Raw genomic sequence first — 14,650 nt, forward strand, 5'->3', positions numbered from 1 at the left:
GATACCAAGACGTACTTTAAAGCTATAGCAATTTTTTTTTTCTTTTAGGTAGGCTTCATGCCCAGCATGGAGCTCAACGTGGGGCTTAAACTCATGACACTGAGATCAAGAGCTGAGCTGAGATCAAGAGTAGGATGCTTAACTGACTAAGCCACCCAGGCACCCCGCTGCAGTAATTTAATTTAGTACAGGGACAGAAAGATTGGCAGAATAAACTAAAATACACCAGATAAACCCTCACATACAGGAATTTATACATTATAGAAGTGGCACTCCTACTCACAGGAAAAAACAATGGTCTATTCAAGAAATAGAACTGGGATAACTAAATATTTCTAAAATATTAAGTTTGATCTCTTCCTTAAAACAAACACAAATTAATTTCTTATAGAGTAAGGTCTTTAATGCTAAATACAACTTCAAAATATTTAGAAAAAAATATAGTCTGTTTTATGATCTCAGACTAAAGCATTTCTTAAATAGAAAAGAAAGGTAAGTTATAAATTAAAATGTTGGTAAATTTGAATTTATGAATATTATGAGTATCTTAATTCATCAAAGACCCCTAAAAGAAAACTAAGAGCCACATGTTGAATGGAGGTATGTGCTACACATATAATATACAAAGGATTAACTTCTTGACTATCCAACAAAACATCAGCAAGAAAAAGTCCTGTTTTTTAAAAAATTTTTAGTGTTTGTTTTTGAGACAGAGAGAGACACAGAATGAGAGCGGGGGAAGGGCAGAGAGAGAGGGAGAAACAGAATCTGAAGCACACTCCAGGCTCTGAGCTGTCAGCACAGATGCAGGGCTCAAACTCAGACTGAGAGATCATGACCTGAACCAAAGTTGGATGCTTAACCAACTATGCCACCCAGGTGTCCCAGTCCTTTTATTTTTTTTTAAAGTTTATTTATTTTGAGAGAGAGCAAGCATGCACAAACAGGGGAGGGGTAGAGAGAGAGAATGTCTGCACTGTCAGTACAGAGCCTGATGAGGGTCTAGGACTCACAAACCCTGAGATCATAACCTGACCTGAAATCAAGAGTTGGAAGCTTAACTGAGCCACCCAGGTGCCACAAGAAAAAGTCTTAATATTAAGATTCTATTTATCACAAAATAAAGCTAATATAAAGACATTGTCCAAAGTTAGTCAAATTCTACTGTTTTTAGGGGCACCTGGTTGGCTCAGTCAGTGGAGAGTCTGACTTCAGCTCAGGTCATGATCTCAGAGTTCTTGAGTTTGAGCCTTGAGTCGGGCTCTGTGCTGACAGCTCAGAGCTTGGAGCCTGCTTCAGGTTCTGTGTGTCCCTCTTTCTCTCTCAAAAATAAACAAACATAAAAAAATAAAATAAAACAACTCTACTGCTTTTAGGATATAAGTCATGGAATCCTACTGTCTGCCATCAAAATTCCAAGTTTACTTGTATGATTTAAAAACTCTATAACCCATAAGCTATGATGTTCAGTTGAGCATGAGTAGCAATTTGTGATTAGAAGGCTCCCATCTTTTTCAAGAAAACTTTTAAGTGGCTTTTACTTTCTGACAAGGTTAATTCATGCACAACTTACAAGAGAGAGGGGAAGAAAGGAGGGGAGAGAAGCACTGTGAAGGCATACAAGCTGGCATGTCAGTCTAGTGTGAGCTGTGAGTAACTGCTTATTTCCATTGTAAGGAGTCAAAGAAGGTAAGCAAGGCCTCAAAATGTTCCTGAGACTTTAATTATTGGTATCAAAAATTAGACACTAGTGTTTAAGTTCCCCTATCGTTTATTCCTCCACTATGCCTTTCTTTTTTTTTAGATAGAAGAGAGAGTATGTGCATATATTTGCTCAAGCTGGAGAGAGAAGGAGGGAGGAAGGCGGGAGGGGGAGAAAGGGGAAGAGGGAGGGAGGGGGAGAGAGAGAGAGAGAGAGAGAGAGAGAGAATGAATGAATGAACGAATGAACGAATGAATATCTTAAGCAGGTTCTACGTTCAGTGTGGAGCCTGAAGAAGGGCTCAATCCCACAACCTTCGGATCTTGGAATCATGACCTGAGCCTAAATCAAGAGTCACTCAACCAACTGAGCCACCCAGGTACCCCTCTTCCACTAGTCCTTTGTAAAGAAGATTATACTCCAATCTTCCCACTGTCCCGTTTCAGGTATTTTCAGGGTACAGAAAAAAGTGATATTCTCTGATTTGGGGTCCTAGAAAAGAGCCTCCATCTCCTGGGTACATTCTCTACTTAAAATTTCTAGCTAGTTACCACCACAAAGGGAGTGTGATACATACACTCTCTAAATAGCAGATTAAATCTGTTTAAATGGGCTATGGACCAGAATTTCAAATGAGTCTAGAAGGACAGTTTCATCACTAAAATCCATCTACTCTGATTCACTTTGGGTTTTCTTGGTAATTGTTTTTAGCACTTGCAATGTTTTTAAATTTTATGGCATAGCTATATCAGTGAATAAGAAATGAAGTATTAGATGTTATTAAAAGCCTCTCAACACAGGAAAAATGAAGGAGGGCAACAGAGTACAAATCAACATAATGACTCTTTTATTTCATTCATTTAAATGAAATCTCTTTCTCTAATGGGAGAGACACTGTCAATGTTAAAATGTGTATTTACACAGAGCTTTCATTCTATGCTGTACAGTTATTTAGCATGATACCTTAATAATAGATTGGCAGAGTGAGTTAATAATTTAAAAATAAATATTGAGGCAGATAAGGAAAGGTTAAGTGCAGGCCCAATACAGTTAACATGGTGGTTAAGTATTTGGAGAAAGACAGATCTAAGCCCCATTCTTAGTTCTACCACATTACCTAATAGCTATGTGATCTTAGGAAGAATACTTAGCTTCCCTGAGCCTCAACTTCCCTTTGATAAAACATAGATAAGAACAGTAACTCACTGTTGAAGAGAGAAAAAAATAAGCTAAAACATACAAGGCATTTTTATAGCATAATTCCTAACACAATGATTTCAATGAATGGTTATAAAATTACTGTGTAAGATTTTCCTTTTTATGACACTTAAAATGTACACACACACGTACTCATTTAGAGACAGAGAGAGTCCTACAATCTAGGGACTCATCTATTGTTCTCAGCATAAAACCAAATTACCAAAAAAACCCCCCAAAACAAAAAACTTCCAAAAAACCTCACAAAAACCAAAAAGCACTTCATTTAATACAAAAACATGCTCATAGATACTCATGCTTCTTCATCTGAAACTGAACTAAAGTGATAGATATTAATCAACTATAACTTTTTAACAGCTTCCATGAACCAGCTGGCATAAGCTAATCAAACAGCAGAAAGATGAGAGCTCAGGACAGACCACATGCCGTGAGACATAGAGTGCTTCTTAAAAGAGGAAGTGTGGTAATGAAAGGGTTTTTTCCTAAAAAAAAAAAAAAAAAAAAAGAAAAGAAAAAAAAAAAAGGCCCTAACATTCAGGATAAGAGAACATTTATTAGGTTCTCAACACTGAAACAAATACCCTATTTAATTTAACAAAGCTATACTTTAAATGCAATAATATGCTGACCCACACAACTGAAAATATGCATAATTTATAGAGGATTGTGTAGGACTAATAAAACTAATAATAATTACAATAATATCAGCTATCATTTAGTGCCAATTATGCCCCAACTATTGTGTACAGATTTTATTTAACCTTCATAATAAATCAGTGAGAGACAAGGAAAAAAACCCCGTTATCTCCATAAAGATGAATTAACTGACACTCGGGAAGATTACATAACTTGTCCATGGTTACAGTTGGTACGTGACAGAGAATAGAGTTGAACCTGTGATCGCTATGATTTCAAAAACCAATATTCTGTCTGGCCCAAACTACTTCCCTAGGCAGAACTAAAACTGAACTAAATGACCTTGAAGATCCCTCGCCAATCTAAGATCTAAGTTCTTTTTTTGCATAGGGTAATACACCTGAGAGAATCAAGCTCCAAGCCCCTGCCTCTTCCAACAACTCTCTAACCCTAACCCTGCTCAGGGTAAAAAGCAAGAGAGGAAGAAAGAGAAAGGGAGGGAGAATTACTTAATGTTTCACATTTTAGATACAAACAAGTGATCTACAGGTAATGATGAACCCTAAGAAAGTAAGAACAAGAGGAAAGGAGAGTTTAGATTGGTCATGAGAGAACTTCCTGACAACAAAAACTGAGACATCAGAACACATTATCAAAGAACATTATGTAGGATAAACTGAAGAAAATACAACCTCGTGAAGGGCTGTCAACACACAAATAGTGTCAACATACACACAAGATGGGGAAGTACAAATATAGCCTACTTGGCTCAGGCTCACTTATAATTTAAAATAGAAAAGAAAAAAAGGAAAGTGGTAAAATAAGCTTGATGGCAGCAGTCAGGAGACTGCACTACAATCCTGCTAGCTTAAATACAAGTTAGCAAAAAGCTAACCCAAGTATTTGTGCCACATTTTTCAAAGGACCCGTCAATGCACAGCAACCATTTTATATTTTCCTTCAATTCACATATCCATTAAGACAAAGCATCTCTATTTCTTCTGCAAAATCATGTTCAGGTTGGAACCAGTATTCTAGGCTCAACATTACAAATGCACTCATAAAAATAAAACTCAAATTTTGTTAGTTCCTAAGTATGTGCTGGGAGAACTCTGACTAAAAAACATCACAAAGGTCACTTCCTTCTGGAATTAAAAGCAAAACAAAACACCGGGCACTGGGATGGCTCAATCGGTTGAGTGTCCGACTCCGGCTCAGGTCATGATCTTGCAGTCTGTGAGTTCGAGCCCCATGTCGGGCTCTGTGCTAACAGCTCAGAGCCTGGACCCTGCTTCAGATTCTGTGTCTCCCTCTCTTTCTGCTCCTCCCCACTCTCACTCTCTCTCAAAAATAAACATTAAAAAATTTTTTTTAGGTACTAAAAAAAAAAGCAAAATGAAACAAAAAAACTCCACATAACTCTGGTGAAACTCTTAGACCCAAGAGAGTCACATCCAGTGACATCTCCCACAGGGAAAGATCCAAAGTTGACTGCCTTAGGAAGCTGCAGTCAACAACTTCATTTATCCCTTTCCAACGTCAACTGAGTTTTTATGTGAACCTTTACCAACCTGCAGAAAATAAGATGTCTACATGTTCCTGGTACTAACATCATTCTCTCACTTTCATTATGAAAAGAAATGTTTCTTTTATGATGATGATGCATTATCTGGAAGAAAGGGCCTATTTCCATTAAAAAATAATACACTTAAGTCAGCCAGATTAATGCTTTTGTATTCTTTCCTGTTTTTCTCCACGGTCCACTGACACCTCAAAGAGAAGTAACATCTTAGCCTCTGGTCCCACCTATACCTGCTTCTTTCACACAAAACAGAAGACTTCTGACCATTAAGTGTGTGGTTCTAGTAATATACCCAATGGAAATGCAGTAGTTGGGAAGAGCGTAAGTATTTTGGGGGGGAGAGACTTAAAATCCAGGGAAGACCTACCTTGTGAGTAGAGAAGAATCTGCATCTCTAAAAGAACACAGGTAAACACCTGCACCAGGTTCTCTAATCCCAGAAGCTCGAAGGCCTCTCGAAGAGGGTAATCGGAGAGGGGGAGTTCATTGGGCCCAGGTCTCTGGCAGATGACAGGTTCATAAACACCATAAAATTTCAGTGATCTCCCCGGAGGTGGAAGGGGTACTTCATAAAGAATGTTATGGATGTAGCTCTCAAGCGGCAAGGGTGGCGGCTGCTGTGAGGTAACTGCCTTGTAAAGCTGGATGAGGAATTTTTTGCAGGCCTGCATGAAAGGCAGTGGTGTGATCAAACATATACTTTTTGAAACATACAGGGTGTCTCTGCTGATGTCATAGGAGTTGTAGCGCTGGAGTTTCAAAAGGGAAGTTGTATCTCCTTCGTCAGTACTGCTTGCCAGCGAATCCATGCTGCAGGAGGATGAGGCATACACGCTGCTATAATGCTCTGCGTTGTGCATCTGGTAGAGCGTCTGCATTGCTGTGCAGATCTGCTTACTGGTAACTTCTTCATAAAAAGTGAGAACAAAACCATAGGTACGAGAACCATCTTCCCGGGTAATTATAAATGAGTGGAACTGAGGGTCTTTATTGTCAGTTTGAGTTCTGAAAGACAGCCCTTTAGGCATGCACAACTGTGGAGGAAGGGGAAAAAGCATCAGAATGCAGTACACAAAGAACTTCAAACCAGAAAAAATGTTCGTTGTTTTTAACATAACAGGACTCAAAAGGACACAGGTTTTATCCGGATTTAATATTATTAGCAGCAGTCTTAAATTAGAAATACATTGTAAGTTCCTCATTCACACATAGATAAAATTATTTTTAAAAGAAATATATACACAAGGAAAAACATCTTTGCTGTGTATTACATGCAGGATGTTTCACTAAGAATGAGAAGATCTTTGACTTACTCCCAGTAAACCTCTTACCCAATCTTATCCAAGCCTGTGACCTTCAGCACAGCATGTGACTCTTCTGAGCCTCACTTTCTTTATCTACAACATTTGCTAACCAATTCCTTGAAGACAAAATATTCAAAGGTATTCAAAGACAATATTCAGAGGTATTCAAAATATTCAAAGACAAAATATTTAAATTCAAATATTTAAAAATATTTAAGTACTATGCTCCATTGTGGGAGCCACACCACACTAAGGGAGCTCTGCCCACTCATCCTGCCAATGCAGGCTAGTTCAGATTTTGTGTTTGGGTGGTCTTGCCGAGTGCTTTCTGCTGTCTCCCTGAGACCTCCAGCTGCAACGTTCTCTCCTAAAGTCTCCATCTGTGCCTCCCCATCTCCGCTTCCAGCTATTTTGGGGTCTGGGTTTTAGTTCCTTTCTGATTTACCTTTTGGTTTCTCATTCTCATTGCACTGGGACGGATTCCGTGAGGGGAGCCTGGTAGTTCTGCCAACCTGTCAGAGCCTTCACCCTCTTCCTGCTCAGCCTTGTGCACTCAGCACCTACTTTTGTGCATAGGCTGCATTTGCTGACATTGGTCCCTGAGACTAGTAACACAAAAAAGACCTGGGGACCCAGTCTGTGCCAAGTTAGAACACGCTGCCAGGCTCTATACCACAATTCAAGGACAAGGCATTTAACAATAAAAATTTGGAATAAACAGTTTCATGATGAAGTAAACACACACACACAAAAATACTTAAGTACTATTTTTGGAGTAATGATGGTAATGTTTCAGACGAATAGAGAAGTAGGTGAAATCTCATTTGATAAATTTTAAAAAAAGTTAAACAGAAGAATAAAAATAATAGTATCATTTTCACTACTGTGAACAACAGGATACTTGATCTTAGAAACTTTAAAAATAGAATGATTTTTTGATTTACTGAAGAAGGTAGAAAAAAAGACATTTTAGATTTGTTCCAGTAGATATTACGCTTTCGGTTGGTAACTACTCAGGACTGAGCCAAACCTGGGAACAAAATTACCTGAAGAATTAAAGATGCCATATTTAAGATTCTTAAAATGCAATTCGAATTGATTCGTTAACACATTTTAAATAAAAGAAATAAAACCTTATGGAAAATTTGAAATATACTAAGCAAAAAAACTTGTAATTTAACTACCCTAACTTAATGATCATTATTAATTTTTACGTATTCCTTTCTATTTTTGTATTGCAATATGCTTTCTGCATAGAAATAATTTTACCAGTTATTATATTATATTTTTCTTTTTCAGATTTAACAACTGATCTGGCATAAAATTTAGAAGTTCTCCCCACATTACTAAGAAAATGCAATTCACCTTAAAAGTTACATGTCCTTCATTCAAGCTGTCAACAAACACTTATTAAGTGCCTTTATGAGCCAGGCCCTGTGATGGTGATACACTGGTGAGAAAGACATGCTCCTGCTCCTACACAGCTTCCAGTCCAATAAGGGCAACACACGACTTAAAAATCATAAACTGTAAAGTATGACAAGTACTACGATAGGGTAAATACAGACTGCCACGAAAACAACATCACAGGAGGACATTACGAGGAGATTAGAAAAGGAGCTACCAGATAAAAATAAAGGAGGTCCAGGGGAAAGGGTGGCTCAGTCGGTTAAGTGTTCAACTTCAGCTCAGGTCACAATCTCATACTTGGTGGGTTCAAGCCTCACATCGGGCTCTGCACTGACAGGGTTCTGTTCTGAAAGCTCAGAGCCTAGAGTCTGCTTCAGATTCTGTGTCTCCATCTCTCTCTGCCCCTCTCCCATTCCTCTCTCTCAAAAAATCAATAAACATAAAAGAAAAACTTAAAAAAAAATAAAAGAGGTCCAAGTGGAAACCTGAGGATGAGTATATATGTTAGTGAGATGAAGAGAAGGCAGAAAGGACATGTGTACAAGAAACCCAGAAGATAGAACACGAGGGTTTGAGGAACTGACACATGTTTTTTTGTGGGTGGGGAACAGAATGCAAGATTGGGGGAAGTGAGAGAGAACACAAGAGAAATAATTAGAGGTTAGATCGTGAAGGGGGTTGGTGAGTCATATTAGAAGTCTGAAGAGGAGGGGCGCCTGGGTGGCTCAGTCGGTTGAGCGTCAGACTCTTGATTTTGGCTCAGGTCATGCTCTCACTCTTTGTTGAGATCGAGCCCCGTGTTGGGCTCTGCGCTGGCAGCGTGGAGCCTGCCTGGGATATTCCTCCCCCCTCTCTCCCCACTCTCCCCCTTTCTCCCTCTCTCTCTCTCCCTCCAGTGCGTACAAATACGTTGCACATGCACTCTCTCCCTCAAAATAAATAAACATTAAAAAAAAAAAGTCTGAAGTGGACAATGGAAAGCCTCTGAAGGGTTTTTAGGAGGAGGGGGACAGAATTAGATGTGTCTCTTAGCATGCCAATCTTCCTACACTGAAGGCCCGTGGTTTTCAAAGAGGTTCCAAGGAGGCAGCAGGAATGCCTGAGGGCCTTACAGTCACTGACTTCTCTCCTCCTCTTCCACTCCATTATCCAATCTATCAACAAAGACCATTGGTTTTACCTTCAAAAATATATTTAGAAACAAATTTACTTCTTTCTACCTTTATTCTTATCACTCTCAGTTAAGCCATCTTCTTCTCTTGCCTAGATGACTATTTAATATTCTGCTCAACAGTATCCCCGCTTTTGCCTTTGTCCCCCATAATTTATTCCCCATAGAGTAGCCAAAGTGATCCTTAAAAAGTAGAAGTTAGATCTTGTCACTCTTCTCAGAACCTCCAGTGGCCTCTTATCTCACTAAAAGCTGAAATCTTTACAATAGAAGTCCCCTATAAGGCCCTAAATGAACCTGGCACGGGCAACTTCTCTGCCTTCATTTTCCACTACTCTTTAGCTCACCTACTCTGCTCCAGCAACACTGGCCACATTGTCTTCTGTGGAAAACACCTAGCAGGAGTAGGTACTTGCCAAAATTGGCTGTTCCTTCCGGCTGGAGCTATCTTCTCCTAAGTTTCCACCTGGTTCATTCCCTGTGGCAGACTGTATTTTCTACAAATGACTCCAACAATATTTCTAGTTCTACAAGCTGTTCCAGAAACTTGCCAATCTCCCATTAAGAGCATGGGTGGCTGAAAATGCCTACACCAGGGACCAGAAAACTTGCTCTGTAAAAAAACGCCAAATAATATTTTAGGCTCTGTAGGCCTTATAGTCTTTTTCACAACTACGCAGCATTATCATTGTGGTGTAAAAGCAGCCACTGACAATACATAAAGGAATGAGCATTATTTTGTTCCAATAAAACTAACTTTATAAATAGGTAGCCACTTAGATTTGGCCCAAGGGCCACAGTTTGCCCACTCTGGCCTGTTCAAATAAAATGTAATGGAGGTGACAAGTGACAAACGAAGTGGCTTTTCAGGCTAGACTTAAAAAAGGCAATACAACTTCCATCCCTCTCTCTCTCTCTCTGGTCACACACACTAGGAAGCTCTGAGCCAACATATAAGAAATCTGACTAACCTGAAGCTGCCATGCTAGCGACCACAACGAGAGATCACATAGAGAAAGAGGAGCCCCAGCTATATTCCTAGCACAGGAAACATACCTGTGAGTGAGTGAACCTTCAGATGATTCCAGTCTTCAGGCTTCAAACCACTCTGACACCCAGTAGAGCAGTGGGGTTACCTTGCTAAACCCTACCCAAATTGCAGATTTGTAAGCAAAGTAATGATTTTGTTGTTTTAAATCAAGAGTCAACAGATTACAGTTCTTAGGTCAAACCCAATCTGCCATCTGTTTTTATAAATAAAATATTTGGAACACAATAGTGCCCATCCATTGTCGGTGTCTGCTTTTGCATTTTAACAGCAGGGATGAGTAACTGACAGAAACTGTATGGCCTATAATGCCTCAACCATTTACTAACTGGCCCTTTAGGAAAAAAATTGCCAACCCATGTTTCTGGCCACTTCAGTAGTATTGGGATGGTCTGTTATACAGCAATAGATAATAGAAACCCTCTCTTACTTTCTTTGAGTCTCCACATAAACACTACCTTAAATTAGAAGTTTCCTTTACCATTCCGTAAGAAATAACTGTTTTCATCCTATAAGTGCTATTAAAATGTCACTTTTCCTCTAAAACATCTTTAGTGAATGGGGAAGCAATTAAAGTCTTATACCGCTCTATACATATGTACATTGTACACTGACACACGTTACTAGTTTCTCTATTTTGTTTGGCTCTCTAGACTGCAATGACTCAAGGACTGGTACTGTATTTCAAGAACCGTAAACATACAAGAGTACCACACATAGAACAATATACTATTTGGGGCCATAAATGGTGATTGATAGTAAAGATAGAAAGCAAACACCATGAAGCTTAGCATTATTGGTCAGTGAAAAAGTCTTCTGTATCACTGAATATGGGACCTAGAAATAACTAGAGTAGCTTTACCTAATTATTTTTATAGATGTTGAAAATAATTAACTTACTATGTATATTTGGGTAGAAGAAGATAAAGAGTCAGGTAAAACACACAAACACCCAACTCTGCTAGAGGAAAAATTTGTTTATTCCTAATCTTGGGAATAGTTGTGTATGGAAAGGTCATGTCAGGACCTTTTCATAATTATGTCTTCACATTCAAACTGCTTCCATTGTACAAGATGAGACCCTCTATTGATATTGTGAATAAAAACTCATCTGACACATTTATTATAGTCAATAAAGATTACAGAAAGGATGATGTGAATCCTTCTTGCTCCAGGCTTTGCACAAATTTCTTTAGCATGGTGCATGACATACATGTATTTGTTAAATGAATAAAGGAACGAACAAATGGACAAGAAAACAAAAACAATAGCTAGCGGTACAGGACCAGATTTAGTTCCTCTCTTGATTAAGTGTAGAGTTCTCTTTTTACATGTAGTAGGCAATACAGAAACACAGTGACCTCCAAAGTCAAAATAAAGATTTAATTTAATTGATAGGCTTTCCTGACATCATAAACCATAAAATTATAGCTCAAACTGTTTTGGAACAGCTACCAAATATTCCCTTAAGGTTTTGTAGCTTTCTTGAGCATGCATTCAAACATTTACAGGAAAAGCTTGCCAAAAGTTGTGCTCAAAGTAAAGAATGATTTTCTCTGCTACAGATAACAGATGTAAGAATTCTTAAATTCTCTTCTAAAATCAAAAAAAGTAAGAATTATATTTCTAATCTGGGAACCATGACTTGGAAAATGCTATTGCTTTTTCATTTTTAAAAGTGAGAATTCTTGTATGAATTGTCAGGTTTACTCTTCAGAAAACCTGAGATATAAATCAAGATTTGCTCACTATGGCATTCAACAATCTCTTGTTATCCCTACTATTGCCATATACTAACATTATTGCTTCTCCACCTCACTCTCCCACAATACAACAACTAAATATTCAGGGTTGTCATTGTTTACCAGATTGTACTGGTAATCAGATTACTTTAGCCAAAGTGGGCTCACAATGCTGGGTAACTCTCCTAGCTGATGTCACTACATGTCCTTATCTCTCTGCACTATTTCAGGCAGGCCAGAATTTTAACAATTCCTTTTTTCATTTTCTGTAGTTCTATCACTTCCATGCCCTCTCTTATTACACAAATAAAAGATAAATTATTCAGAATTGGTCCATTTGCCTTTCCTTTCTTCCTACCTTTGTTCCCTCTCTCCCTCCTTTTCCCTTTAATAAACATTTATTTTATGTCATATATTACATTATATCTTGGTAATTCAAAAGACAAATATGAAAATAGTATTTTCAGGAAGTTTACAGTCTGGTAAGAAAGACACACACACAAACCAATGGTTACAAAATAATATGCTCAGTGCTGCTATGGAGTATGTTCAAGAAGTTATAGAAACAGAGAAGAGAGAGTACCTAACTACTCCTAGTTAAGATGACTTTACAGTGGAGGTAACACATGAACAGACAAAGACAGGGAAGGGAAGTATTGTGAGTAAGCCAACATTCCTTCATTTATTCAATGATTTCAGCCTCTACTATGTGTAAAACTAGGGACAGAGCAATGAATAAGAAACAGTGTGCCTGTCTTCGTGGGGCTTACATGATAGCAGGACCCACACAGCTGATAACTGGCTACATAATCAATTATTTAATTGCAACTGTGACAGTTGCTACAAAAAGCTCCAAGGTGCTAAGAGAACCTGAAGGGAACTAACTGAAAGGTAGACAGAAGGGTGGTCAGGGAAGGTTTCTCTGAAAAAGGTGTGTTTAAAATGGAATCTGAAGGTTCAGTAAGAATTCACTAGAGGAAGGCGAAGTGAAGAGCCTTCCAGAGAGAAGAGGCAGCAAAAGCAGACGCTTTAGCGTGAAGAATGGAAAGGACAGGAGCAGCAGTCCATGTAAGAGAGCTTGGTGATTTGGACTAAGGTGGGTGTGTAGAAACAGAGAGAAGTAGGTAGGTAACTGATCGCACATGGGAGAGGGCAAGAAAGTGAGAACTTTCGAGGACAATCCAGATTTTTGGCTTAGGCAACTAGGTGGATGTACTAGGTGAATGGTTCACCGACCAAGGCTCATGGGAAGATCATGAATTCAGTTTTGGACATGTTGAGTTTGAAAAGCCAGTGAAATATTCTAGCTGCAAAATTAAGGAAACAAGTGGGCTCCTCAGTAATGGCTGGATTAGAGCCCCATTCCTATAGTTTTCATTGTGAGACATAAACTTAAAACCTGGATGAATATTAAGGCCTACTTTCATTCTAATGTCAAATCTATTAATGTAACTGTTATCCACTTCAAATTCAAGTACTTTCTGAATCTATAAAAAGTATACACAGCTCTTTTTCCTTTGAATGTTGCAAGATGGGCACCTGAATAGGTTTTTTTCAGTCAACCCTTTACTTTTTTTTACTCTTTGCTTAACATTCCACCCTATCCTTCTTTGTCATCAAAGTAAACAGTAAATTGTAAACTTAGAGCTTTACAGATTATAAAGAGCTTTACAACAGTTATGACTTCTAGTTACTTAAAATATCATATATCAGATGTTTCACTTAGTACTTCATAACTCGCTTAAAAATGCATTGACCATATTTTCTTCCTAATATTCCCTAGGTTCACTACATTCTTGAGGATAAGATCTACTGACCAGAATATTATATAAATAGCCATGGATGCCAATTTGCAGATTACCTCAAAGAGATCTTTAATGGGGGAGAGGGAGGCAGGGGAACTTCAGCTCCATTTGCATTGCTTTGCTTCATTTAAAAGAAGTACAGGAGCGCCTGGGTGGCTCAGTTACTTAAGTGTCCAACTCTTGGTTTCGGCTCAGGTCATGATCTCACGGTTCCTGAGTTTGAGTCCCACATTGGGCTCTGTGCTGATAGTGCAAAGTCTGCTTGGGATTCTCTCCCTCTCTTTCTGTCCCTCCCTCACTCACTCTGTCTCTCAAAAATAAATAAACTTAAAAAAGAGAGAAAAGTACAGATCTGAAGCAAATTTGTCAATGTGGACATATGTGTTAGTTCTGGGGATATGACTGTTGTATTGTTCTGTTTAATGATACACCACCCCTCCTTTTTTTTTTTGTGAAAATCTCTGAATCAGGTACTAAAAGAGACATAAAAGCAATTAATTTAGAAACAATTTCACCTGTTATTTATATTTATTTTCTATTATATTTGCATGGCACTCATACACATGGAATTTTTTTTTTTTATTTAACAAAGTTCATTGCTTTGGAATATTTAATTTCTGTGTGAAATTAATGATCCTTCCTCAATCCATCACTGTTGCTTGTTAAAGAAATGACTGATATTGCAGAGGTGATGACTCACTAGAGTGGGATTTTGCTAAAGGCAAGAAGAAAGTTTTATATCCCTAGGTAGGAATAAATTATAGCTTCATACAATTGCACTTACTAATAAATCAGGAAATTAAGGGCAGTAAATCTATGACCCAAATGCAGACTAATTTAATGGAATACTTTTCAGAGATTTTCAAGGAATGCTAGCAAATCCTTTTAGATTTGCAGCAAAACCCAAAATGTTATGTGGTGCTTAACCATCAAAATACAAGACTATGTATTTATTCTTCGTAAGAAACTTTGGTTGCTTACATAAGAAATCTGAGAGGCAAGGGTAAAGAAAATATCAAAGACAGATTAAGG

The 14,650-nt window shown here is 38.2% G+C and overlaps 1 protein-coding gene across 8 annotated transcripts in view; it reads right to left on the minus strand.

Moving 5' to 3' along the window:
- Nucleotides 1-14,650, minus strand: part of DENND5B (DENN domain containing 5B) — a 188,184-nt gene that overhangs the window by 95,676 nt on the left and 77,858 nt on the right. For all 8 annotated transcript variants that reach the window (XM_027035852.2, XM_027035848.2, XM_027035851.2 and 5 more), the window contains one exon: nucleotides 5,506-6,172. In XM_027035852.2, the coding sequence (XP_026891653.1) occupies nucleotides 5,506-6,172 (667 nt within the window). The remainder of the gene's footprint in view (nucleotides 1-5,505; nucleotides 6,173-14,650) is intronic.

Source organism: Acinonyx jubatus, chromosome B4 (assembly GCF_027475565.1).
Source record: "Acinonyx jubatus isolate Ajub_Pintada_27869175 chromosome B4, VMU_Ajub_asm_v1.0, whole genome shotgun sequence".
Taxonomy (NCBI): Eukaryota; Metazoa; Chordata; class Mammalia; order Carnivora; family Felidae; genus Acinonyx; species Acinonyx jubatus.